The sequence below is a fragment of the Puntigrus tetrazona genome, chromosome 7, assembly GCF_018831695.1.
Source record: "Puntigrus tetrazona isolate hp1 chromosome 7, ASM1883169v1, whole genome shotgun sequence".
NCBI classification, from domain to species: domain Eukaryota; kingdom Metazoa; phylum Chordata; class Actinopteri; order Cypriniformes; family Cyprinidae; genus Puntigrus; species Puntigrus tetrazona.
This window is the reverse complement of record NC_056705.1, coordinates 7,092,923-7,119,707: the sequence shown is the minus strand read 5'-3', so window position 1 is coordinate 7,119,707 and position 26,785 is coordinate 7,092,923. Positions and strand designations below refer to the sequence as shown.

At 36.6% G+C, this 26,785-nt stretch overlaps 1 protein-coding gene across 1 annotated transcript in view; it reads left to right on the top strand.

Annotated features, from left to right (window-relative positions):
• LOC122349534 (titin-like) overlaps positions 1-26,533 on the top strand; it is a 55,500-nt gene extending 28,967 nt beyond the window's left edge. Inside the window, exons 6-27 of the mRNA XM_043245616.1 lie at positions 8,096-8,353; positions 10,496-10,765; positions 11,579-11,836; positions 13,880-14,149; positions 15,340-15,666; positions 16,916-17,248; positions 19,116-19,388; positions 19,492-19,836; positions 19,911-20,204; positions 20,384-20,647; positions 20,854-21,099; positions 21,195-21,299; positions 21,746-21,826; positions 24,214-24,264; positions 24,389-24,442; positions 24,540-24,599; positions 24,755-24,829; positions 24,905-24,976; positions 25,194-25,247; positions 25,424-25,483; positions 25,628-25,684; positions 25,874-26,533. Coding sequence (XP_043101551.1) covers positions 8,096-8,353; positions 10,496-10,765; positions 11,579-11,836; positions 13,880-14,149; positions 15,340-15,666; positions 16,916-17,248; positions 19,116-19,388; positions 19,492-19,836; positions 19,911-20,204; positions 20,384-20,647; positions 20,854-21,099; positions 21,195-21,299; positions 21,746-21,826; positions 24,214-24,264; positions 24,389-24,442; positions 24,540-24,599; positions 24,755-24,829; positions 24,905-24,976; positions 25,194-25,247; positions 25,424-25,483; positions 25,628-25,684; positions 25,874-25,881 — 3,815 coding nt within the window. The 3' untranslated portion in view covers positions 25,882-26,533. The remainder of the gene's footprint in view (positions 1-8,095; positions 8,354-10,495; positions 10,766-11,578; positions 11,837-13,879; positions 14,150-15,339; positions 15,667-16,915; positions 17,249-19,115; positions 19,389-19,491; positions 19,837-19,910; positions 20,205-20,383; positions 20,648-20,853; positions 21,100-21,194; positions 21,300-21,745; positions 21,827-24,213; positions 24,265-24,388; positions 24,443-24,539; positions 24,600-24,754; positions 24,830-24,904; positions 24,977-25,193; positions 25,248-25,423; positions 25,484-25,627; positions 25,685-25,873) is intronic.
• Positions 26,534-26,785: the final 252 nt, after the last annotated feature.

The window sequence follows — 26,785 nt, the reverse complement described above, 5'->3', positions numbered from 1 at the left end:
GAAAACTGCTATGTTAAGCCCCTCCTGAAAAAGAGAAATCTTGATAACAGTATATTGAGTAACTATAGACCGATATCAAATCTTCCGGTCATAGGCAAGATCATTGAAAAGGTAGTTCTGAATCAGCTGAACAGCTACTTGAACTCAAATGGTTATCTGGATAATTTTCAATCTGGTTTCAGACTGCACCACAGCACAGAGACAGCGTTAGTTAAGATAATAAATGATATTCGCCTAAACTCTGATTCTGGTAAAATATCAGTGCTGGTACTACTAGATCTTAGTGCTGCGTTTGACACTGTCGATCATAACATTCTTCTAGAAAGACTGGAAAACTGGGTCGGGCTTTCTGGAATGGCTCTAAACTGGTTCAGGTCATATTTAGAGGGGAGGGGTTATTATGTGAGTATAGGAGAGCATAAGTCTAAGTGGAAATAAGTCAAATAATGAGAAAGAATCAAATTGCCTATCACAGCTATGCTGACGACACACAGATTTACCTAGCCTTATCACCAAATGACTACAGCCCCATTGACTCACTCTGCCAATGCATTGATGAAATCAACAGTTGGATGTGCCAAAATTTTCTTCAGTTAAACAAGGAGAAAACTGAGGTCATTGCGTTTGGAAATAAAGATGAAGTTCACAAGGTGAATGCATACCTTGACTCAAGGGGTCAAACAACCAAAAGGCAAGTCAAGAATCTTGGTGTGATTCTAGAGACCGACCTTAGTTTCAGCTGTCATGTCAAAGCAGTGACTAAATCAGCGTACTATCACCTAAAAAATATTGCAAGAATAAGATGCTTTGTGCCCAGGCAAGACCTGGAGAAACTAGTCCATGCCTTCATCACCAGCAGGGTGGACTATTGTAATGGTCTCCTCACTGGCCTTCCCAAAAAGACCATCAGACAGCTGCAGCTCATCCAGAACGCTGCTGCCAGGATCCTGACTCGAACCAGAAAATCAGAGCACATCACACCAGTCCTCAGGTCCTTACACTGGCTTCCAGTGACATTTAGAATTGATTTTAAAGCACTTTTACTCGTTTATAAATCACTCAATGGACTAGGACCTAAATACATTGCAGATATGATCACTATTTATACACCTAACAGACCACTCAGATCACTAGGATCAAGTCAGTTAGAAATACCAAAGGTTCACACCAAACAAGGAGAATCTGCTTTTAGTTATTATGCTGCTCGCATCTGGAACCAGCTTCCTGAAGAGATCAGATGTGCTGAAACATTAGTCACTTTTAAATCCAGACTCAAAACTCATCTGTTTAGTTGTGCTTTTACAGAATGAGCACTGTGCTGCGTCCGAACTGTGCTACTTTGCTTCTTTTATTTTAAACTGTTTTAAATCAATCTCTTTTTGCTTTAAATTTAATTGATCTTAAATCAGTGTTTTTATTTTATTTAAATTTCTTTTATTGTTATTTAAATCTTGTAATTATTTTATTTCCTCTTTTGTAAAGCACTTTGAATTACCATTGTGTATGAAATGTGCTATATAAATAAACTTGCCTTGCCTTATGTTCTTTTCTCAGCTTTAGTGTAAGTTGGTTTTAGTTTCTTAGCCCCACTCTTTAAATCATGTAAATTGTGCCTTTATACTCTCTATTATCCTGGAACCCACAACACAACAACATTTGTTGGCATTTGTTAAAAAACATGGCTGTCAGTTGCCGCCGGTTCCTGCCGCCGGGGCGAATGCAACCAAGAACGTGACCCGAGGGAGAAATAAGTTCTCTAGGAACTGACCTGCTGTCTATTTCCAGAACTAAGCACCTAGAACTATGTGCTCTACCTATTAGTACATAAACAATACAAACGTCCAACTTTTAAGAAATTGTGTTCAAGAAATAAACAGAGAAGTCTGATATGTTTCAAAACAAATTGTAAATAGAAACCTTGGGCAAACACAAATACCCATATATATTATATATCTACTTTGCAAAAATCCTATTATAGTAGATATTAAAGATTTAATGAGCATGGTGAAGGGTCACATGGTCTCGCAAGAATGGGAATATCAATCAACTGTGCAATCAGAGATGATAGGAAGAGGGGTGAGGAATGACCGTGACCAACACAAATATATTAACACAAAACTTAATAACAATAAGGAATACCAATCTGAGCAATAAAGATTAACTAAGAGTATTTTTGCCTCATTGGTATTTTATTGTTACATTTTAAGTTCCTGTTAGCAGCTTTGGACCAAGACAGAGTAGCTGCTACAACTTTTTTAAAAGCGTCAAATGAGGATTTTGACCCGGTCCTAAAACACCCCTGTTGAACTGGCCTGAAGGAGCTTGAGAGACTTGGGCTGACAGTGCCCAGGAAAAAATAAATCCAGGCAGAAGCTGATAGAAGATAAATATTGAACCATAAGCAGTCATCAGTGAGCTGGAACAAGCAGAGAAGCGTTGAAATGAGCCCAAACTCGTTTAGCATTTGCTAAACGCTGTACAGGTACACCTCAATAAAGTGAAACTTTCATATATTTTAGATTTATTACATGTAAGGTTTTGTTTGTTTTTATTCTGATGATTAGAGCTTACAGCTCATAAAAGACAAAATCCAGTATGTTCAAAACATTAGAGTACTTCCTAAAACCAATCCATAATGTGTTTGAAAAGCAGAATTGTTTAAGTTCTTTTTCCTTCAGTATTTTCATTTGTGTATTCAACACTTGGTTGGGGGTCTTTTAGCACAAACTCCAGAATCAGTGAGGAGTGAATAAAGAGATCAGTCTGTGGCTCTACACTATTGAGCTTCTGCTCATCTGTGTTGTTGGATCCACTGTTTCTCGTCTTTCTCTTGGAAATATATAATATTTCAGGCATGCTGTCTGACCAATCAAGCACAGTAATATCATGGTCAGGAAAGCACTTGGAAGTGGTCTTATCACTGTGGACAAGGTACTTAGGTCCTGCTGGAAAAGGAAAAAAGCATCTTCTTAAATTCTGACGTTGTGTGTGACTGATGTAAAATAAACTCTTGACATGTCTGAGTGTGTAATTTGTATTTGTTGAATCAATGTGTTTCTTCTGCCTGTAGTGCTGATGCTCTTCATCCACTTGGGACTCGGTCAAGATGAAAAAGATGCTGATGGAAACTCTCAAGGTGAAGAAAATTTTGCCGCTACTGAAGAGGAAACAGATGCTACTAAAGCCATTGATGAAATATATACCACTGAAGTCAATAAAGATGGAATAGATGCTGTTGGACACACTCAAGACGAAACAGGTGATTCTGAACCCTACGTGCAGTACTGCAGCAAATGTGATTTGTAGTATTTGTCTACATCAGAATGCAACATTTTATGTCTTTACTGATGTTTTATGTTCATTTTACATCTATCTTCACACAGAATAATAAGTCCTCATGCTAATAAAACACTGGCTTCTGTATAGTTTGCCATTCATTCATTCATTTGAAAGTTTATCATCAGTCAGATTATCCGTTATTAAGATCAAAGTTTTGATGAATTATTTATTTGTGAAAACGTCCGTACACACATTTCATGCAAAATAAATTGCATACACGTTTTGCGAATGACTCATTGTTTTTTTTTACCAGACCAGTCGAGTACATCACACAGACACACACAAAGTGTGTAATATTTAACTATTATGCCATTCTTCAAGATGTAAAACAAGTCTCTGATGTCTCCAGAGAGTGTATGTGAAGTCAAAATTGTCTGATTTCTATGACAACCTTAGCGTTCGTTTTGTAAAACTTATTAAAATTGCCACTTTTAGGGTATTGAGATGAAACACAAAGTTTTCGTCTCTTCCCCTTTAATTCCCCTTTAAATGAGGTTGCGCTCAGGGGAAGAGGGCGGAGCTTCAACAGCTTGCGCTCACTGCTTACTTTTGCAAATAAACACTTTAATATCAGTACCAAGTCTTATCTCTACAGAAAACAGAGTTGGTTTAGAAGTCAATCATCTGATTGTCCCGTGTATAATAATGCATTTCATAAATTACACAGACGGTGGTATGGCTTGATAAAAATAACTGTATTGCATGCTATTTTAAACTTTGAGCCCCATTTGTGATTATGAGCTTGACTAATTACATTGATCAACTTCACATTGCTTTCATATACACTGTGTTTATGCTAATAGGGCAGAGAGCGTCACAATGGGCAGGACTTTTTCCCCTCTATTTTTGCATAATAGGTCCCCTTTAATGTGCTATTTATATTTGATTTGTTACTTAATAACTAAATTATGCACATTTTTGGTTACCCAAGAAACTATTTTTTACAGTATAATATTATAATTATTTCTGAAGGATCATGTGAATGTTACACTACAGTGTTATCAAGAAAGCACAGCGGAAATTAATACAAAAATAGTCTTTAAATAAATCCAAACAATGATAAACCCACAAATAAGAGTAACACACACACGTAACATCTCAGAGAAAACTAAGTAGACCGGTCCCTGAACATAGAAAAAACTGGAACTTAACGGGGAAAGAAAACGACATAATTAAGGACACACCTGAACATAATGACACGATTAACTGGAAGACAGAAACTAAGACACAGAAAAATATTAACAAACAGTCCTAGAACGTGACACTGAAGACTGCAGTAATGATCATCACAGTTTAGCGTTGATCACTGCAATAAAGTATGTTTTTAAAAATATTAATAATATATTTTTATTTATTTATTTATTTTTTGTTCTTTTCACAGAGAGACCCAAACCTGTAGTTGGTGTTGATCCTGATAGACATGTGTTCGGAGGAGAGACGGTCACTCTCACATGTGACATACAGCAGACAGGAGACTGGGAGTACAGCTGGAATAAAGACAACACACAAGATTATATCATAAGACAAGACCAGAAATATATAATCACGCCTGTGGATTGGTTTCATAGTGGTGTGTACAGCTGTAGAGGAAATCAGTCAAAAGCACCAACATACTCTCAGATGAGTGATGGAGTTACTCTGACAGTATCAGGTGAGAGTGTTTAGCTTTTCTTCACATCTCTTTAACTCAAACAAAGCAGGTCACCAGATCAGTTTTACATGTCAGTTCTATCATGTTCTAGTTTCTAAACAGATACTGGACTATCAGCTGTGATCACAGTGAGCGTGGCAGAGAATATTAGGCTGTTTATGATCATAGAAAGAGATAAATTGATAAATTGTTCTCAATCATACGAAGGTCAGGATAAGGGTCTCCTGAAAATAAACCCCACACCATAATCCCCCCTCCACCAAACTTTAAACTTGGCACAATATAATCAGACAAGTACCGTTCTCCTGTCAACCGTTAAACAAATTCAAATTCAAATTCAAATAAAATTTTATTTGTCACATACACATACATACATGGTACGACATGCAGTGAAATGTTCTTTACAACCGTCCAGCATCAAAATAGAAAACAAAATTTAAATGTACATATATAAAATATAAAAATATGTATAAAAAAAGAAGTGTGCAAAGTAGAATATTAAAAAAATAAAATAAATAAAATAAAATAAAAATAAGGTATAGAATATAAATATAAAGTATAAGATATAAGATATAAAGTGTAAAGTGTATAAAGTGTAAAGTGTAAAGTGGCTGTGCAAGTGACTAGTGCAATTGTCCAAATGTAGTGGCGAGTATCTGGGGAAAGAGAGGGTGAACATGGGAATCCTGGTAATTAGGTGCTGGGTGTTCTCTGGTTCAGACTCCGAATGGCCTGTGGGAAGAAGCTCCTCCTCATTCTCTCTGTGTTTGCCTTCAAGGAACGAAAGCACTTTCCTGAACGCAGCAGAGAAAAGAGTCCATTGTTGGGATGGCTGAGGTCTTCCACGATCTTCCTGGCCCTGGTACAGCACCGCTTATTGTAGATGTGCTGCAGCACAGGGAGCTCAGTGCGGATGGTGCGCTCAGCTGACCGCACCACCCTCTGAAGAGCTCACCTGTCCTGCATGGTGCTGTTCCCGAACCAGGAGGTGATGTTTCCCGTCAGGACACTCTCAATGGTGCAGGTGTAAAAGTTCCTGAGCACCTGAGATGGGAGTCTGAAGTCCCTTAAGCGCCTCAGATGGTATAGACGCTGCCGGGCCTTCTTCACCAGGGTGTTGATGTGACAGGACCAAGACAGGTCCTGCCTGATGTGAACACCCAGGTACCAAAAACTGTCCACTCTCTCCACTGGGGTCCCGTCGATCATGTTGGGATGGTAAGAGCGCACCTGCTTCGTGCTGAAGTCCACTATTAACTCCTTTGTTTTGCTGACGTTCAGGAGCAGATTGTTCGCCTGACACCATCTCTCCAGGTTGTTGATCTCCTGAAGGTAGGCCATCTCATCGTTGTTGGAGATCAGGCCCACCACGGCAGTGTCGTCAGCAAATTTAATGATGGTGGTGGAGTTTGTAGTGGCCACACAGTCATGTGTGTACAGCGAGTACAGCAGGGGGCTCAGAACACAACCCTAAGGGGCTCCAGTGCTGAGAGTGAGGGAGGATGAGGTGTGTTTTCCCATCCGTACGGCTTGTGGTCTGTCGGTCAGGAAGTTGGTGATCCAGTGACGCAGGGATGGGCTGAGTCCCAGGACCTCCAACTTCGAGGTGAGTGTGGAGGGAACTATGGTGTTGAACGCTGAACTATAGTCCACGAACAGCATTTTCACATAGTTCCCTTTCCTAAAATCCAGGTGGCTTGTGGTTGTGTGGAGGAGATGTGGGATGGCATCCTCCGTAGACCGGTTTTGGCGGTAAGCAAACTTTAGTGCAGTGGTGTCAAACTCAATTCCTGGAGGGCCGGAGCCCTGCAGAGTTTAGATTCAACCCTGCTAAATCACATATACTATGCATGTCTGAAGTACTTGATTAGCTGGATCAGGTGTGTTTAATTAGGGTTGCATCTAAACTCTGCAGGGCTCCGGCCCTCCAGGAATTGAGTTTGACACCCCTGCTTTAGTGGGTCCAGTGTGTCCGGTAGTGATGCGGTGATGAAGTCTCTGACGAGTCTCTCGAAGCACTTCATCACTACAGATGTCAGAGCTACAGGGCGGTAATCATTAAGGCAAGATGGTTGAGGTTTCTTCGGCACAGGAACAATGATGGACTGTTTGAAACACGAGGGGACTGTAGACTGTTTCAGGGAGAGATTAAATATCTCAGTGAACACCGGTGCTAGCTGGTCAGCACAGGCTCTCAGAACCCGACCTGTGATGCCGTCAGGTCCTGCTGCCTTCCTGGTGTTCACTCTCCTGAATGCCCTCCTTACGTCGTGCTCCGAAATGGTGAATGCGATTTCCTCTCCGGCTCTCTCGGCATGTGTGCTGTTCATCATGCCGCTAGCGTGATTAGCTGCAGCCTCGAAACGAGCATAAAAGGTGTTTAGCTCGTCTGCCAGAGAAGCATTCTCAGTCCCTGCCAAAGGCTCCTAGAGTCACTGTGTTGAAACTGTGACTCAAGTTTCCTTCCGTAGCGCCTCTTTGCCTCCTTTACCGCTCTGCGCACGCTGTACGACACAGCCTTGTATTCAGACATATCCCCGGTGACTATCCCCGTGTTATAGGCTGCAGAGCAGGATCTCAGAGAGTCGCGGATAGTTTTGTCTACCCACGGCTTCTGGTTGGGAAAACCCAGACTCATCCATCAGATTGTCAGATGGGGAAGCGAGGAAGCGTCTGCTCTAGAGTCCAGTGGCGGTGTGCTTTAAACCACTGCCCCAGCAATAAAAATAAATACATAAACCTTTAATTAGCTGAAAGCAAGACGCACTGAATTCATGTGAAGCTTCAGTTTGTTTGGGCTGACAACTAAAGAAAACAGGCCGAGGTTTTTACACTATAACAGAGAGCTTGTGAGTTTTTTAGGTTACATGAATATGTATCATAATCATCTCACATTATCTTCAGGATTATCACTTCTGATATATATCTGAATACTGCTCTCCTGAGACTTTAATAGTATTTTCTCGCCAAGAGAATTAATATAAACTGCATTTGTTTTCTGTATTAATCAACCAACTCATTCATATATTGAAAAAGACACACATCTGTGAAATATGACTAATAGCAGCTATAAGTGAACTCAGCACTGCATCTCTTCACTTCCAGATAAACCTCAGCCGACTCTGACTGTAAATCCTCAGAGTTCAGTGTTCACTGGAGACACAGTTACTCTGAGTTGTGATGTGGGACAGTTAACTGGATGGACTATTCACTGGACCAAAGACTCAAACACTGACTCTACAAGTGATGCAACTAAAACAATCAAGTCTGTGAGAGTCTCTGATGGAGGAAGATACCAGTGTAGAGCAAAACGAGGAAACTATGACAGCAAGAACAGTAAAGCGGTTGATATAACAGTAAGAGGTAAGAGTTGTTTTACTTCCTACTTTTTCATTAGAGTACAACTTGATATATTTGCTACACACTACCAGTCATTTCTTAAGAAGTATGTTCTGGTTACCAAACCTGCATATAGCTGAACCAAAGTGAAAACTATTTTCTTTATTAAACATTTTCTATTCAGATATATTTTAAAAGGTAATGTACAGTTTTTCTGAACTGCTAACAATTTTGCAAACCATTCATATAGTTTCCTAGCAGCCATATCACCCTGCAGCCAAAGACTTGTATAATGACGGGGACATAATACTGTCAAAGAGTAACGTCTTTCAGATGAGACGTTAAACTGAGATCCTGACTCTCTGTGGCCATTAAAAATCACATACCACTTAAGAGTTAGGGTGTAACCCCAGTGTCCTGGACAAATTCACGTCTGAGCCTCATGGCCTAATAATTCCTATACCTACTGATTGGCTTCCTCACTCTGTCTCTTATTTATTAATAAGCGTGTGTGTTCTGGTGCAATATGGCTCCCATCTGATCATCCAGGCGATGCTGCATATCGGTGGTGGATGAGATCCCCACAATGTAAGGGCCTTGAGTGCCTTGAAAAGCACTTCATAAATGTTATCTTCTCAAAAGATCATAGCTTTTGATGAATTATTATTTATTTGTGAAAAGGTCCGTACACACATTTCATGAAAAAAAATTGTGCATACACATGTTTTACGTAACTAAATTGTAGGTTACCAGAGAAACTTTATTTACATTGTCATAAAAATGGCATCAGTAAGTATTATTATTATTATTATTATTATTATTTACTAGTATTGTTGTTTTAATAAGTTCCTTATGCTCATCAATGTCTATTTAATCAAAAATACAGAATTTATTATTTCACAATATATTTCAAAATATTATCTTAATTCAAATACGTTTTCTATGTTTAAGTATTTTAAAACGTATTTTATTCTTGTGAAGTTATGTTGAATTGCTCCAGTCTTTAGTGTCACGTGATCCTTCCAAAATCACTGCTTAATATTTTCTGGAACCTGTGATACTTTTTTTAAAATAAATGCATAGTTATAAAGAAGCATTTCTACCTTCATAATAATACAGTCTGGGTTTTTATTTATTTACTTATTGAGATATAGTTAAAGAACATGAACTGACCAAACACAAGACAAGTACTGCACGCTGATGAAAGTATTTCTTTCTCACCACATCATAAAATCTTTTAGTTCATCATCACTGAATCTGGTTTCTGGAGAAACAGTAATACTTATTTTAAAAACAACTAACTGTAATTTCAGTCAGCAAAATGAAAAGATGTTATCCTAAAATGAAATACTTATGTTACAAACTACTTAAACTTCAAAGACAAAAGTTATTAATTTTTGTAATCCTCCCTCTTGTATTTTTTAAATCAGTATGTTATAAATGTACTATTTTTTTGAATGAGAATGATTTCCCAGTGTTATGAAGAAACACACTTATTTTCAGATCTATATGGTGTATTTTGTTGGTCTGAGTGAGTTTTGGAGATGAGAACTGTTTTGTCAAGATTCATGTTGGTAATACAGACTTTTAAAAAATGTGGTTTCGTTATTGAACAATAAAAACAAAAAAACAAGGTATTAAAACTGATGACACACAGGTCAGAAACACATAAGAATCAAGAGGACATCTGATTATGTGTTTTGAAAAATTATGTCTGTGGAGTTATCTACAAGAAAAAAAATATATACTTTTTTAGCTTTTAAATATTGGTGATAATAGTAGTAATAATACTAATAATAATAACAGCATAAATTAGTACAAAAATAGTCTTTAAATAAATCCAAACAATGATAAACCCACACATAAGAGTAACACACACTCGTAACATCTCAGAGAAAACTAAGTAGACCGGTCCCTGAACATAGAAAAAACTGGAACTTAACGGGGAAAGAAAACGACATAATTAAGGACACACCTGAACATAATGACACGATTAACTGGAAGACAGAAACTAAGACACAGAAAAATATTAACAAACAGTCCTAGAACGTGACACTGAAGACTGCAGTAATGATCATCAGTTTAACTTTGATCACTGCAATAAAGTATGTTTTTTGATATATTAGTAATATATTTTTATTTATTTATTTTTTGTTCTTTTCACAGAGAGACCCAAACCTGTAGTTAGTGTTGATCCTGATAGACATGTGTTCGGAGGAGAGACGGTCACTCTCACATGTAACATACAGCAGACAGGAGACTGGGAGTACAGATGGAATAAAGACAACACACAAGATTATATCATAAGACAAGACCAGAAATATATAATCACATCTGTGGATTGGTCTCATAGTGGTGTGTACAGCTGTAGAGGAAATCAGTCAAAAGCACCAACATACTCTCAGATGAGTGATGGAGTTACACTGACAGTATCAGGTGAGTGTGTTTAGCTTTTCTTCACATCTCTTTAACTCAAACAAAGCAGGTCACCAGATAAGTTTTACATGTCAGTTCCATCATGTTCTAGTTTCTAAACAGATACTGGACTATCAGCTGTGATCACAGTGAGCGTGGCAGAGAATATTAGGTTGTTTATGATCATAGAAAGAGATAAATTGATAAATTGTTCTCAATCATATGAAGGTCAGGATAAGGGTCTCCTAAAAATAAACCCCACACCATAATCCCCCCTCCACCAAACTTTAAACTTGGCACAATGCAATCAGACAAGTACCGTTCTCCTGACAACCGTTAAACCCAGACTCATCCATCAGATTGTCAGATGGGGAAGCGAGGAAGCGTCTGCTCTAGAGTCCAGTGGCGGCGTGCTTTACACCACTGCCCCAGCAATAAAAATAAATACATAAATAAACCTTAAATTAGCTGAAAGCAAGACGCACTGAATTCATGTGAAGCTTCAGTTTGTTTGGGCTGACAACTAAAGAAAACAGGCCTAAGTTTTTGCACTATAAAAGAGAGCTTGTGAGTTACTGTGAGTTTTTTTAGGTTAAATGAATATGTATCATAATCATCTCACATTATCTTCAGGATTATCACTTCTGATATATATCTGAAAACTGCTCTCCTGAGACTTTAACATTATTTTCTCGCCAAGAGAATTAAAATAAACTGCATTTGTTTTCTGTATTAATCAACCAACTCATTAATATATTGAAAAAGACACACATCTGTGAAATATGACTAATAGCAGCTATAAGTGAACTCAGCACTGCATCTCTTCACTTCCAGATAAACCTCAGCCGACTCTGACTGTAAATCCTCAGAGGTCAGTGTTCACTGGAGACACAGTTACTCTGAGTTGTGATGTGGGACAGTTAACTGGATGGACTATTCACTGGACCAAAGACTCAAACACTGACTCTACAAGTGATGCAACTAAAACAATCAAGTCTGTGAGAGTCTCTGATGGAGGAAGATACCAGTGTAGAGCACGACGAGGAATCTACTACGGCAAGTACAGCAATGCGGTTGATATAACAGTAAGAGGTAAGAGTTGTTTTACTTTCTACTTTTTCATTAGAGTACAACTTGATATATTTGTTACACACTACCAGTCATTTCTTAAGAAGTGTGTTCTGGTTACCAAACCTGCATATAGCTGAACCAAAGTGAAAACTATTTTCTTTAATAAACATTTTCTATTTAAATATATTTTAAAAGGTCATTTACAGTTTTTCTGAATTGCTAACATGCACAATTTTGCAAACCATTCATATAGTTTCCTAGCAGACATATCACCCTGCAGCCAAAGACTTGTATAATGACAGGAACATAATACTGTCAAAGAGCAGCGTTTTTCAGATGAGACGTTAAACTGAGATCCTGACTCTCTGTGGCCATTAAAAATCACATACCACTTAAGAGTTAGGGTGTAACCCCAGTGTCCTGGACAAATTCACGTCTGAGCCTCATGGCCTAATAATTCCTATACCTACTGATTGGCTTCATCACTCTGTCTCTTATTTATTAATAAGTGTATGTGTTCTGGTGCAATATGGCTCCCATCTGATCATCCAGACAATGCTGCATATCGGTGGTGAATGAGATCCTCGCAATGTAAGGGCCTTGAGTGCCTTGAAAAGCACTTTCTAAATGTGAGAGTCAGATTATCTTCTCAAAAGATCATAGCTTTTGACGAATTATTATTTATTTGTGAAAAGGTCCGTACACACATTTCATGAAAAAAATTGTGCATACACATGTTTTACGAATGACTCATTGTTTTTTTTTAACAGACCAGTCCAGTCCAGTACACAGACACACACAGAGTGTGTGATATTTAACTATTATGCCATTCTTCAAGATGTAAAACAAGTCTCTGATGTCTCCAGAGTGTGTATGTGAAGTCAAAATTGTCTGATTTCTATGACAACCTTAGCGTTCGTTTTGTAAAACGTATTAAAATTGCCACTTTTAGGGTATTGAGACGAAACACAAAGTTTTTGTCTCTTCCCCTTTAATGCAAATGAGGTGGCGCTCAGAGGAAGAGGGCGGAGCTTCAACAGCTTGCGCTCACTGCTTGCTTTTGCAAATAAACACTTTAATATCAGTACCAAGTCTTATCTCTACAGAAAACAGAGTTGGTTTAAAAGTCAATCATCTGATTGTCCCGTGTATAATAATACATTTTATAAATTACACAGAGGGTGGTATGGCTTGATAAAAATAACTGTATTGCATGCTATTTTCATTTTTGAGCCCCATTTGTGATTATGAGCTTGACTAATTACATTGATCAACTTCACATTGCTTTCATATACACTGTGTTTATGCTAATAGGGCAGAGAGCGTCACAATGGACAGGACTTTTTCCCCTCGGTGTCGTAAACATAGGAAGAATCTGAAACAGATAATTGGTTTTATAAATAAATGAATGAGTGGATTTTTACCATTAAAGGCTGGTTGTTTTCACACACTGAAAAAGCTATTTTTGCATATTAGTTCCCTTTTGATGTGCTATTTATATTTGATTTGTCACTTCATAACTAAATTATGCACATTTTTAGTTACCTGAGAAACAATTTTTTTACAGTATAATATAATTATTTCTGAAGGATCATGTGAATGTCTCACTACACTGTACTGTACTACTCTTATGTGTGGGTTTATTTAAAGACTATTTTTGTATTAATTTCCGCTGTGCTTTCTTGACAACACTGTAGTCACTATTTTATTAATACAAAAATAGTCTTTAAATAAATCCAAACAATGATAAACCCACACATAAGAGTAGCACACACACGTAACATCTCAGAGAAAACTAAGTAGACCGGTCCCTGAACATAGAAAAAACTGGAACTTAACGGGGAAAGAAAATGACATAATTAAGGACACACCTGAACATAATGACACGATTAACTGGAAGACAGAAACTAAGACACAGAAAAATATTAACAAACAGTCCTAGAACGTGACACTGAAGACTGCAGTAATGATCATCAGTTTAACTTTGATCACTGCAATAAAGTATGTTTTTAAAAATATTAATAATATATTTTTATTTATTTATTTTTTTTGTTCTTTTCACAGAGAGACCCAAACCTGTAGTTGGTGTTGATCCTGATAGACATGTGTTCGGAGGAGAGACGGTCACTCTCACATGTGACATACAGCAGACAGGAGACTGGGAGTACAGCTGGAATAAAGACAACAAACAAGATTATATCATAAGACAAGACCAGAAATATATAATCACGTCTGTGGATTGGTCTCATAGTGGTGTGTACAGCTGTAGAGGAACTCAGTCAAAAGCACCAACATACTCTCAGATGAGTGATGGAGTTACTCTGACAGTATCAGGTGAGAGTGTTTAGCTTTTCTTCACATCTCTTTAACTCAAACAAAGCAGGTCACCAGATCAGTTTTAGTTAAATAAGATCTCTTTCTCTATCTTCTTACTTGCATACATGAGTGCTATAAAAAAAATATTTTTTCCAGATTTGTCATAACTTCAACTCAAAAATATTTAAAGATATTTTAGTGTATCCGTCCAGAGTTTCTTGATTAAACACGTTTGTCTCTACAATATAAAACAAACAAGTGACCGTATGTATCATAACTGAAATGAAAATATTCTAATTCCGGAAGAGCATATATTAAAGCTTCTTTATGTAATAATATTAATAATAGTATATAAAATACTGTTACTATTATTAATTCAGTAATTAAAACATTGTAAATATAAAGTCAGGAACAGAGTAAAATCTTACGTGAACTTTTAGCAAAGCTAAACATCACAAGAGCAGATACAGTAAGTAAAATGAATGAATATTTCCATAAAATAGTAATAATTAAAATGTATTTTCAAATTTTATCGAGTGTCGTCTTAAAACACAAAACTCATGGCACTGTATCTGTATTATAGTTTTTATGATCATGATAAAGTGACAGCACACACCAGTTATAGACCTGAATATTATAATATTTATTCTGTCAACTTCCCTGTACACAAGTTTAAGAAGTACACTCTTAAAAGTAAAGCTTCTTATTGATTGTTTCATAAAGAACTTTTAAGATAAAAGGGTCTGTAGATTATTAAAATGTTCTTCAAAATACGCAAAAAGTTGATTTTAAGATCCGTTCATTGAATGGTTCTCTGGGCACCAAATATGACTTTTTTCTGCATTAATATGACAACAGACTCTTTAGAGAAAAAGGTTTTAGGGAAAAAATAGTTTTGATGTCTTTACATTGTTTAGAGCTTTAATAATAATGTACACAAAAAATGATATTTCATCTATAGGTTTACTATGTCCTTATTTGAGGAGATTGTGACTCAGTTTCTTTAATGAAATAAAAAGACATGAATGAACTTGCATAAGCTGATTAATCAACTGATTTAACTTCACTGTAGATAAAGTTTCCAGAAGACCTTTAATAAAAGACACATCACTCTCTTCTCCACATCAGTGTTACACAAATACAGAAACTCAGATCAGATCATGTTTCTGAATAGATCACTGAAAGACCTCTGTCTTCTTTCTTCACAGATTCACCCAGATCTTCACTGACTGTGACTCCAGACAGAACTGTATTCACTGGAGAGAGAGTCACTCTGAAGTGTGAGATTGAGTCTTACAGAGACTGGAGAAGGAGAAATGGTTTGATATATGACTCAGGTTCTACCTGGCCGTATGAGTGGAGATATGAGTATAAAAGCAGCAGTGGAGTTGTTCAGAGTTATACTGTAAATGGAGACACTCTCACTATTAAACAATCTAAAATATCTGATGAAGGTGATTACACTTGTAAAGGAAAGAAACGTAGAAGGAAGATCAGTCTCATCAGAATCAATCTCGTTTCTCTCAAAGTGAAAAGTGAGTTAAATATCATCGTTCTCCTAAACCCTCTGAACTATGTCTATATATCTAGTTGAGAGACTGTTGTTGTTGTTTGGTCCCTTTTAGGCAAATCACACTTACAGTCTCGGCCAAAAATATTGACACCCTTACAGTTCTGTCGGAAAATCGAACACTTCTTTTAGCAAATTGTGCCAATTTACAAATGTTTTGGTTTGTTTACACTGAAACAACACAAAAAAACGGAAGAAAGTCAAAGTAGATAAAATTTCACATACATAAAAAAAAAAACGGAACAAAAATATTGGCACCTTGTCAAAATTGAACCGGCATGAAATGATTAGCAGCTGTATTTAGCAGAGTCTTGATCGATTACCTCCACCAATCACAGCATTCGGCACGGCTGTATGTGAGTGATGTCACTTCCCAGTACAAACACACCCCCTAGTATCGTCCCGCCCCCTCACTTTGATTGACAGTGTCGATGTAGACATTGGAAATTCAAATGCAAAATGCAAAATTTTGATTGTATTTACCTTTTGGCAGGTTTTCGCAAATTAATGGCAATTAATATTACTATTTAAAAATGACAGGCTTATAGCTCATAAGACGTGGGAATACAGTGGTGAATGGACTTTGAAATGCAAGATTTGCAAATGCATCTGGATTATGTCACAATTTCAAAACATTATAAAATCTCTGTATGACAATTCTAATAGTTCTGTTTTCTTAGGAGGAGGTACATCACCCAGATTTAATAATAATTGTGGCCTAAAACAGGGCTGTCATATTTTATATTTTTGTCAAATTAAACTCAGCTCTAGGTTCTTGTGAAAAATAAGAGATTTTTTGACTAAGGTGGAAAACATTTCAAGATTAAATTACACAGCATACACAATTGCTATTTAAAATAGAGCTATTAAAAATAGTAAGATTAACTTCACATGAAAAAAGAAGACCAATAAAATTACAAAATAGAGATGATAAAACGATATAAAGATATTGATTAAGATTCTCTAAATGGGACCCTTAAAATTAATTGGTTGAAATCCATTTTTAACAATAACAGTTTCTGGTTTCATATTTAAGAGTTATTCAAGATATCGAGGTATATGTTTTTTACTAAAGTGTAACTTAAATTTTCCCACTTTCACCAGATTGCATGACTGTATTTTTATACAATATTATTAACTAATATATACTTGGGCTTTTTCTTTCAATAAAAAAAGAGTCACTTTGAGTCACTTGTTTTTATCTTTCTTCACAGATTCACCCAGATCTTCACTGACTGTGACTCCAGACAGAACTGTATTCACTGGAGAGAGAGTCACTCTGAAGTGTGTGATTAAGTCTTACAGAGACTGGAGAAGGAGAAATGGTTTGATATATGACTGGAGAAATGACTGGACACCTGACTGGAGATATGAGTTTTATAAAGACAGAGTAAAGTTACAGAAGTCTGATAGTTCCAGTGTAACTGATGATACTCTTATTATCATAAAAGCTACTAAATCTGATGAGGGTCAGTACTGGTGTAAAGGACAGAGAGAAGAAAGACCACGATCATCTCAATCAAGCTCAGTTTCTCTCTTTGTTGTCGGTGAGTTAAACATCATTATCCTCATAAACTCTCTCTAATATCACATATCTATAATCTAAACGGAGTTTGTTCAGAACAGAAAACTCTTACTGTTTACTAAAATCAACTTTTTATGCTCTATTTTGATCCATTTTGATTTTAATCCAATAAGAACAAACCAATGCAAACAAAATTATTTAAATGATCACATGACATCAATTAATAGAAACTGTTCAATTTAGTGAAATAAGAACAAACTAGATCATTATATTTATTCATTATTTTATTTATAATATATAGTACTTTATAATGTTGATTTCCTGATATTTATTCATTTAGCAGAGGCTTTTATTCAAAGTGATTTATCATAAAGAGACAAATATACACAGGAAGTGCTCATATGTCACGTTTGCGGTTTCGCGGGAAGGAGCTCTCGAGACGCAAAGTAAACTTAACCAGATTTAATCTCAAACGGGTAAAATAAATATACAAAGGCAGGTAGGCAGAACAAAAACCACGTATAAACCTTTTATGGACATTGACGATCGGACAAACACACAGGACTTAAATATACAACGTAATTGACTTAACTAACGAGACACAGCTGAAGACAATTATACACTAAACACAAAGGGAAGGTAGAGCACAGATAGCACGTGGCCCGAGACAAAAAACAATGACAAAGAGTCCAGAGATGTGACATCATAATACAATATTTCAGACATAGTTCAGATTAGTAGAAGCTAGACCGGGAGGGGTTAATGACAAAATGTTCATTCTGGGGAGGAGTATCCCTTTAAGTAACGATAAACAAATATACAGACCTTATGTCTTCTCGGGTCGGGGGTGTTCTGGAAAGTGATTTTGTGTCTCTGTGATGATAACAAGATTACTTGAAGATCTCAGACTCATAAGAGTGAGGAAGTAGAGCCTGTGACTGCTCTAGACACATTTCTCTTGACCTAAAAAATGAGATATTTCTAAATTCTATGGTCTAACTTTCTTTCAGCTGTACAAAAGAAGGTGTTTTTGCTGCTTGATATCCAATGTTTTTGTATATTGGGACATTATTTTAATGTATTACATTAATTTTGATCACACTGGTTTGTAGTGAAACTCTTTATTTAACTTCTGTATAATGACCTGAAAGTTTCACTCATAGACTTCTGTGTTGAAGAAAAAGGTGTATATGTAAGAATCAGTGTCTTAAACTTGAGTCGGTGCAGGGAGAGGAAGATTTTATACAGCCATCATTTTGCAGCACACTAGACACCGTTATGGAACAATAGATATATAAAAGTTAGAAACAAATCATTGTATGACAAGGACTGGATATCAAAAAGATTCCCTTCAAATTCTTAAAACTAAATACATAATCTCCCAAAATGGGATAATTCCATCCAGTGAGTATGAAAGACTGAGATTTGGATTTGACTTTAATAAATCTATATTCTGTGATGACACTGAAACCATGGATCATCTGTTTTTTCATTCTGTGTATATGGATACTTTATGGTCTGATATCCATGTTACCTTGACAGCTTCACCCAAAAGACATTATCTAAGAACTAATGAATAATAGCATGATTAATAATAACATGAATAAAAGATGATTCTCGGGTCAGTAGCGTCTTTATGATGGGAATATTTTATATTCACAAATCTAAATATTTAAAAGTAAAACCAGCCTTTTATGCTTTTCATAATGAGTTTATACAAAAAGCTCTTATACAAAAGTCATTAAACTGATGAAAGATAAAAACACAATAAATCTGTTCTTTTTATTATTTTGAATAAAACCTAGCCACAATATTTTAAAAGTACAAATACTCTGTGATTTATCATTTCTGGCTCTTCAGGATCTGAATGTGTTCTTGTTCTCCTGCAGATCTGAAGCCAAAGCCTGAACTCACATCAGATCCTGAAGGAGCTGCACTGACAGGAAACACAGTGACTTTGACCTGTCTCGTGAATCTGGGCACTGGATGGGACTTTTACTGGAACAAACACACACTGACCTCTGAGACAAAGACAGAAACAAACTCCTCCAGAGTGAAGATTGATTCAGTGTCTGATGGAGGACAGTACCGGTGTAGAGCTGGAAGAGGAACACCAGTCTACTACACACATTACAGTGATGCACTGTGGGTAAATGTTACAGGTGAGAGAGAACATATGTGATAAATATACAGATCAAAGACAATATCTGCAGAACTCCTAAAACTTTTAATCCAAAATAAATGAAATAATCTGTGTTTGTACAGAGAGCCCAAAAGCCGTGGTGACGGTACGGCCTGATAAACACGTGTTCAGAGGAGAAACAGTCACTCTCAGATGTGATATAAAGTGGGGAGGAGACACTGAATGGACGTACAGATGGGAAATAGAGGGAACAAACTGGTATAAAGACTCTGCTGGCCGATGTACAAAAGAGTGCAGCAGCAGTGAAACAGATGATCAGAAACACAGAAATGCTGTCAGTTGGTGTTCAACACAAGACTTGATCCTCAGCAGAGTTGAAGACTTTCACAGCGGTATCTACACCTGCAGAGGACAGAATAACACTCAATGCTCTCAGCGCAGTGATGCTGTGACACTGAAGGTTTCAGGTGAGTTTGTGTGTTTGTTGATTGTCATCAGTGTGAACAGCTTCTCTCTCTATAACTGCTCATGTTTTGTTCAGCTGAAGCTCAGGCAGCAGTGCGAGTGTCTCCACAGCCGTGGCTGACTGAAGGAGACTCAGTGACTCTGATCTGTGAGGTTCCAGGCTCCTCTACAGGCTGGACGTTCAGCTGGTTCAGAGATGATGATGATGATGATGGTGATGGTCTGTCAGACAGCAGCAGAGGAGCTGGAGACTCTTACACTCTCAGTCCTGCTGCTCTACAGCACACAGGAGTTTATACGTGCAGAGCAGAGAGAGGACGACCGGTCTTTTACACACACAACAGTAGCACACAGCTGCTGTGGATCACTGGTGAGTGTGTGACTGTGTTTGTGCTGCTGTTCATCTCTATTTGTGTTTCAGTACAGTCTCTGGCACAGGGGGAAAGACTAGTGTGAACCAGATCAGCATCAATATTACTATTAAATACACACTTTAAGGATTACACACATATAGTCTGTCAGTTTTATGAGTGATGTTCTTGTTTTCAGGTAAATGGTCGCGGGTCTCTCTGAAGGTCAGTCCCAGCAGAAGTCAACACTTCTTGTCTCACTCTCTCTCTCTGAGCTGTGAGGATCAGAGGAGCTCTTCTGGATGGACAGTGAGAAGATACACAGACAGAAAAACTGAAGATTGTTCAAAACAAACAGGATCTAGATGTCGAATCGACTCTCTCAGCACATCTGACACTGGAGTTTACTGGTGTCAGTCTGAATCTGGAGAGAAACATCATCCTCTCAACATCACTGTACATAGTGAGTCCTGTTTCCAATCACTACATCTACACATATTCTAATCTATATTCTAAAGTCTTTTAGTGATCTATGGTTGGACTACATGAAAGTAGTGCATAAAACACAGAAAGCAAGGAGTACAATTCAGTTCATAACATTTCTGCCCCTGAACTGTTTTGATATGTTCTTACTATATACAGTAAGCTCTTGTATGTCTTGTGTTGTAGATGGTGAAGTGATTCTGGAGAGTTCTGTTGATCCTCTGGTTGAGGGAGATACTCTGACTCTACGCTGTTTACATCAATCTACAAACTCCTCCATCCTCGGAGCTGATTTCTATAAAGACGGATCACTCGTCCAGAATCAGACGACAGGAGAGATGAACATCACGACTGTCTCAAAGTCACATGAGGGTTTCTACTACTGTAAAACACAGAGAGGAGAGTCACCCAAGAGCTGGATCTCAGTCAGAGGTTTGGGAATAATGACTGATTTCATGTTCCTCTGTAATAGTATTGTAAAAACATCACTCAAAACAGATCTGTGTGTTTTTGTCCTCCTATCTTAGCAGCTTCATCTTCTCTTTTGATCATCGCAGTGGTTGTAGGATTGAGTGTTTGCTTGTTGTTCTTCATTTCTCTGCTGCTGCTCTTGAGATACAAGAAGAAAAAAGGTGTGGAGCAGTTAATTTTTTTGAACACAACAGCAATAATAAAGTATCTAAATATAGCTGTGTTTCCATTATCCTTGAAAATGGGATAATTTGCAAAATTGCACTAGAAACAGATTTTTCACACTCTTTTGATGCTTGATCATTTCAGGCACATCATGCATGGCTCTTAAGTATCTCTCTGTGCAGCTTCTGTAAAGATATAGACCTCCTTTATATAAATATATTCAAAATCCATCAAATCTCGCCAAAATCCATAGCCATGACTTTTGAAAGTTTGTTTTGGTTGCATAGTATTGGTTAATGGAAACACCATCATTTTGCAATACTTTTTGAAGAAATTAATCATTAATCAATATATCACCAAAGATTTTCACAAATATATAATGAAAACGCATGTAATGTAAAAACTGGAAATGAAGTTCTCTTTTTTTTTTTTTCTTTTATAGATCAGCTGCACAACATTAACCAAACATCGGTCCCAAATCCATCTGGAGAATCTCGAGCAGAACACTCTCCTCTACAGTCTGGTCAGCCTCAGTAACTAATAATTTATTATGGAATAGGTTACACACATACAGTGAGATTTTGTACATTTGTCTACTGACAAAGAAATGATCAGTCTACAATTTTAATGGTAGCTTTTTTTTACAGTGAGATACAGAACAACAACAAAACAAATCCTAAAAAATGCATTTAAAAAAAAAAGTTATAAATTGATTTGCATTTTAATGTGTAATAAGTATTTGATCCTGTAAGGGTCCCCCCTTTTCCTGCAGAATGGAATCCAGAGGCCCTGGTCGAAGGTCAATGCGTGTTCGGTCTCGTTAAAAATCACTTATATTTATTAATCTTTTGGTTTTCCAATTATAGTACTGACCTTATACATAATTTTATCTGACTCCAATCTTTCGTGATTTTAGTTATATTTATTAAAATGTAACTGCTGATCCCTCTAGTTGTGATTAAAATTGGATCATTAATTAACTCTAATATTTCCTAGTTTCGACTTATCGTTCGTTAGGAGTCTGGGTCCCTTAGAGACCTTGTTTGGCCAGAACAGACTCACAACACATCTGGGCTAGTCCAGGTCTTAGTCAGAGGCTACCCCGTAGATCACTTACCTTAATGCAGCCATCTCCTCGATAGACTCAAAAAGAGTAATTTTTTATGCGTTCCCTAAGTAATAGCATGCTAAGCCAGTTTGGTGGCCAGAAGTCAAGATCTCAAGACGGCTCCATCCATCGATCGTTGATCTGACTCACCCTAGCAATGAGGAAAACCTCAGAAGTCACTAACCTACTAGAAAAGTTATTTCAGACAATATTATATTTCCATGAATTTGGCATCTCCCATCAATTTACTGTTATCGTTCCCCATTATGCAGGTATGATTCAACGATAAACCACACATTGCATGAAATAGTCCACTATACCAAGCTTCTACAGGCTCTAATAGTCTGCAGGTATAGCCGTTTCACTCAACCAGTTTTCTCAATTTTGAATCATACCACCCCTTTAAATCATATGTAAAAAGTCACTGTATCAAGATAATGTGAAGAAAGATTCAACTCGTGACTTTTCCTATGTTCCCCTTTAATTGATTGATTTCCTTGTAAAATCAATAACATGCATACTAAAATGCACACCATTCACACAAAAGTTTCCTCAGTTGACGACAAAACGTATCTAATGTTTCACTCAGAAATTTTAATCTATCGCGGAACTGACATCTAGCCGGGCATCTAGCGAAACTTATCGCTGTGTAACAAACACTCAATCAGAAAAACAGGCATCTAGCCTTGTCCGGGACTCTTTTGCATGCATTCAAACGACAGTTATATTTACCTAATTAGCGCTGAGATGTCTTCTGAAAAAACGGTCACTGTCAGACAGCGTGGAGAAGTAGATTTTTGCAGACAAAGATTTGCTGACCTCCCACGAATTCACGAGGGTGGATTTTAGACAGGCGTCTATTGCCCGACTGCGCAGAGATATTCTCTCAGGTCCTCTCCGTCCTCCTCTTCTCCGATCTGCCTTGTTGTTGACCGGGCAGAAACACCAAATTAATGTTGGGTCTGGATGCCCCTTTAAGGTTCTTTACCACCCCGAAGACAACTCAATATTTCAAGACTCAATAATAGACACGAGCTTCAGTTGCAAGGGAAGTAAACCGTTTCCAGCTCTCTTCAGTTTGCTTCTCAAACGCAGCCCCTCACACATCTTTATTTATACATACAGAAAGAGAAACACCCATAGAAAGATTACAATAGAGAGCTTTAGTTTCTGTGTGTGCTTGATCCTGATCCGAGCTCAGCAAGGTGGTCTTTATAGGTGAGGCGCCAAACTCTTTACACACACAGAAATTCTTCAACAACATTTATATATTAGACAATAATGTCAATAAAAGTATGAAACAAGAATAGTAGTTCCAACTGCCAATCTCACTCAGTCTAAGAATCCATGCAAAATCTCACGTCATGGAGTTTCAGTGATCACGAGAGAGAAACCAATTTAGAACTTTTTGGAAATTTTTGTGGATTTGTTTTATTGTTATTCTGTCTCTCACTGAAAAAGTAAACCAATTAAAAATGTATAAAAGCAAAATATTAAATCTCGTTTTTTTCCTTGCTGCATACACACACTCATATGCACAACTATCTTTATTGAAACATACTGAGCAAATAACCTTTTTTTTTACTAACCTAAACAAACCCCCACAGAAAACTTTAATTTATTTGTTTTGTACATATTATATATGCGTACAAAATGCGTATGATGTGTCATAACAATGTATGTTAAATAATAATGTGTAATAAATGTGTATAAGTAAACATCTATAAACAAGTTCCTAAACACTATAAACATCCTCTTTTCTTTTTTTCTTCTTTTCCTCTCTTCTCTTTTCTGTCCAGCAGGTTCTGATCACACTTATGATGACATGATTGCGGTGAAAAGAAGAGATAAAGGTTGAGTCCTAAACCTTAAAAACATTCTTCACATGTTTCATATAAAATCAATATTTGGACCCCCAGCTTTCCTTTTTTTTTTAAACTATCAAAGTTTTACCTTTGCTGCTTGTTTTCTGCACAGAAGGTTCAGATCACGTTTATGATGACGTGACTGTAGTGAAGAATGGAGACACAGGTTGAGTCCTAAACACATCATACAATTAATTTTACACTTCATTAAAAATGACAATCATTCAATCATGTTGACTTTTTTTAATTTTTTTTTTATTTAGATGATCCATTTTCAGATGTCACATATTCAGAGGTCACTGTCAAGAAAAAGATGGACAAAGGTTAAAACGAACTATAACTACACCTATATAATACAATCATCAGTTGTATCCTAGAATTAAAGCATAAACTTAAACATAAATGCATTTCTAATTCATGATATAAAAATGTGCATGATGATGATGATGATTATTATAATTATTATTATTACTACCAGATGATGCCATTGCCAAGGAAAATAGCGTGACATATTCAGAAGTTGGACAAAGAGAAAAGAAATGCAAAAGCAAAGGTGAGATGCTGTTTTTTCTGACGTACAGTATTTCCAGAGTGCTCCATATAATCTCATTTATCTTCTGTTTTGTAGATATCGATATCGGAGAGCCCAGCGATTTGACTTATGCTCAGATCAATACACGGGGCAAAAAGAAAACCAAAGGTAAACTGCATATAAACACAATTTAAAAAGAAAGAAAACGGAGCAGACAGGGGCCAGTTCATGCAACTTAATTTCAGAAATGTAACAAAAAAACCACAACACAACAAACACGTCTGTATGTTTTTTAGCGAAATGACTGAGCATTTAAGAGATTAAGAGGTGACAAAACAGGCCTAGACAGACTGTCAGATAACCAAAGTGTTGTTTTTCACGACAGAGGCTGGACTTGCTGATATTATGATAGAGATGAAATCTAATCAGAAACCCAGAGGTAAATGAAGAGATGATCTGAAATGTTGGCATGAGCATGTTACAGACCATGTAAAAAAAAAAATATTTTAACAAAGCATGCTTCAAAAGAAATCTACATAAAATATTCTGATCTCTTTAGTCATATATTATCAGTTATTATATGTAAATTATGTTCATGCATTGTATCTCTCTCAGGAAAGAGCGGTGAGTCTGGAGACACTGTGTACTCAGAACTGAAGAACAACACGGTCGGAGGTGAGAGAAACATCACTAGTACAGGAGAAACACTGCTCTTGAATATTACCCATCATGCACTGTTTCTGCTATAGATGAGAATGATTTACGAGTCATGTGATTTAGACCTTTATTTTATTGTTATTGATTATTTGTGTCGTTCAGGTGCTGATGCTGTTGATGCAACTTACGCTCAACCTATTAGGAGGAAGAATAAAACCCGTAAGAATTCAAGTTCAGTTCTACAAAAATGTAACACTTTGCACCTGTTCGTGTAGTTCGTGGCACGTAATGCATTTAAGTGATTCAGCACATTTATTTGTGATGATCAGAGGTTCCTCTTCATCTTTAAACTGTAAATCATCACCAGAACGAGCTCATAATTCTGCGTCTTCTTTTATCTGTTTAAAGGTGTCTGAAGACGGCCGACGAATAAAAGATTCTCAGCAGACACAGTAACGCTGGCTTTGCTTAAAGTAACTGCTTGTGCGTGTGCTTGATTTAGAGATGCTCGTGCAGTTTTCTGTACACGTATTATGAAAGCAAAACAAATGTATAGCACATTTTCCAGTGCTCAAGTATGTTTAACAAAACTCTAAATAAAAGTGCACTAGAAAGTATTACATTATTCTGTTGGTGCTGTGCCACAATTACGTGAATAAATAGTATATTGGGCACTTAGGTGATGAAGTTAAATACAATATTCCTCTGTTTTATTAAATAATGCTAGTTTTTGCCAAGTGTTTTTTTTTTTACTTTAGATGAGTTCACAAAAACAGATGGCCAGCAACTACTAAATGTTTTATATCTAGCAGACTTATTCATGAATTACAGCAAGAACGTGTGTTAATAAAGCATGTATTAACATACTGAGCAACTATTATCATCTGTGTAAATAATAGGATTTAATAACGTACATTTAAATCATTTATTAATCCTTTACTTTCTATGTGATCTCATTAAAGACTGATAACCTCTAAATAACTTTTTTTGTAAATAACATAACTTAGACATGATAATTTGATAATTAATAAAGTATGAAAATACAATTATTATCTCTTTCTCTCTCTTTCTCTGTGTATATATATATATATATATATATATATATATATATTATATATATATATATGTATATATATATGTATATGTGTGTGTATATATATATATTTATGTTATAAAGTGTAATTGAATTTTCTTAAATACATATTTTCATACATTTCATATACGATGGACTTAATTAAGTGTAATAAGATTTATATTAATAAAAACACAAAATTATGCGCAATTCACACCAAGAAAGTCACCATAATTCCCAAAGACATT